Genomic DNA, 1,800 nt, shown 5'->3' on the forward strand with positions numbered 1-1,800 from the left:
GGGAACTGAGATCCGTCACCACAGAAAATGTTGACTACATGCAATTTGTCCATACATCTTGGACTATGATATTCAATAACCTATTTAGAGTTTTCTGATAGAGGGCAATTGATTATTTTCATTAAAATCTACCTGGTACATAAAGGCCATGTAAAATCATGTTTCTAACAAGATTCTCAAAGCTTCTGCAAGACCCAACAGGTCCACAGTGTCACAGATCCTCTACCATGCATACAAACTTTTTAGCAACAAACCGTATCCATTTGGATAGTTTGTAGCCAAATTTCAAGTTTAGGATGAACCCAGTTCCTAGCGTTAGCCCCGTCCTTTGCCCAACTGCTTRGCACTTAACTCGCRTTAGAGACTGAGATGTTAAAATGCCTTAAGATGGTAAAGAATAACCATTCCATAAACACTTACGGCATCTTTTAGAGGACCAATAAACGTCAACTGGTGACCAGTTCCAAACATCTGTTGGTTCCCGCACTTAATACATGCACTCAAATTCAGTGCTGGTTTTTCTYATCACTTCATGTGAATTCACAATACTCCAACAAGACTGTTTTAATTTAACACCATCTTTACTAAGAGGTTCCAACAAATTAGTCTGGGTCTAAAGTTGTCCAGTGAACATTTCGGCATTCAGACTACACTAAACCTTACAGCGCCWTTGTCGAGCATTGAAATCTTTCAGAGACAAATATTMATTTTACTTTGATTTAAAGTCTCAGCAGTTACAGCTTATGTTGTTTACCTGACTGCATGAATAAATAGAAATCCCTTTAAATTTTAATCAAGCATTAGGCAAATGAAAAGTGAAAGTAAAGTAATCATACCCTCCAGGTCATCGATGGTTTTCTCGAGCTTGGCAACTGATCTCTCAGCGAACTCAGCACGAGTCTCAGCCTGAGTGGAGCAACACAGCAACATCAGCAAACCACCAGTAAGAGGTTTACATTAACAACTGAAGCCTTAATGGGTTGAAATTAAAAGTGCTAAATAAACAGATGTTAAAAAGCAGCCAGCAAGGCAGACCTTTTTGCAAAATCGAAGACAAGATAGGATGGATGAAATATTTTCTGAAACGTCACACATGTAGAGATTAATGCAGCACAGATGTAGTTCACTCACCTCCTTCAGTTTGTCTGTRAGAACCTTGATCTCCTCCTCGTACTTGTCCTCCTTCTGCGAGTACTGCGGTTACACACAAAGACTGAAATCAGAAAACCTGCAGCACTCATCATCTCCCCTACGAGTTCACATTAAGATGTCATCAAACCTAATCAATCGGCCTACCTTCTCCGCCTGGGCCTCCAGAGACTTCAGGTTGTTCTGCACCGTCTTCAGCTCCTCCTCCAGCTCAGAGCATTTACTGTAGAGTGTCAGCAAAGAACAAAGTACATTGTAAATCCTATTTAAGGTTGTCACCAAGAACAAATGGAGGAAGGGGGATGCTACCTCTCGGACAGCTCGGCACGCTCCTCCGTCCGTTCCAGGTCRCTCTCAATGATCACCAGCTTACGGGCCACCTGCACTCACAGCACAGCGTTCTCTCACCAAACGAATCCAAAATACTTTTATGCTCCTACTGTGAACGTGAAGGCAGCTGTATCTGATAAGAGGGTGGAAAACACTTAAGAAGTGCAGTAAGGAGCTGAGAAACTTRCCTCCTCATATTTGCGGTCAGCTTCCTCAGCAATGTGTTTGGCCTCTTTCAGCTGGACCTCCTGCAGCTCCATCTTCTCCTCGTCCTTCATTGCTCGGTTCTCAATGACTTTCATGCCTCTGAATGGAGAAAAG

The 1,800-nt window shown here is 42.2% G+C and overlaps 1 protein-coding gene across 1 annotated transcript in view; it reads right to left on the reverse strand.

Moving 5' to 3' along the window:
• LOC103462590 (tropomyosin alpha-1 chain-like) overlaps window positions 1-1,800 on the reverse strand; it is a 10,401-nt gene that overhangs the window by 4,321 nt on the left and 4,280 nt on the right. Inside the window, exons 4-8 of the mRNA XM_008405479.2 lie at window positions 1,664-1,785; window positions 1,459-1,534; window positions 1,297-1,372; window positions 1,132-1,194; window positions 837-906 (exon numbers count right to left, since the gene is read on the reverse strand). Of these exons, the coding sequence (XP_008403701.1) occupies window positions 837-906; window positions 1,132-1,194; window positions 1,297-1,372; window positions 1,459-1,534; window positions 1,664-1,785 (407 nt within the window). The remainder of the gene's footprint in view (window positions 1-836; window positions 907-1,131; window positions 1,195-1,296; window positions 1,373-1,458; window positions 1,535-1,663; window positions 1,786-1,800) is intronic.

Source organism: Poecilia reticulata, linkage group LG3 (genome assembly GCF_000633615.1).
Source record: "Poecilia reticulata strain Guanapo linkage group LG3, Guppy_female_1.0+MT, whole genome shotgun sequence".
NCBI lineage: Eukaryota > Metazoa > Chordata > Actinopteri > Cyprinodontiformes > Poeciliidae > Poecilia > Poecilia reticulata.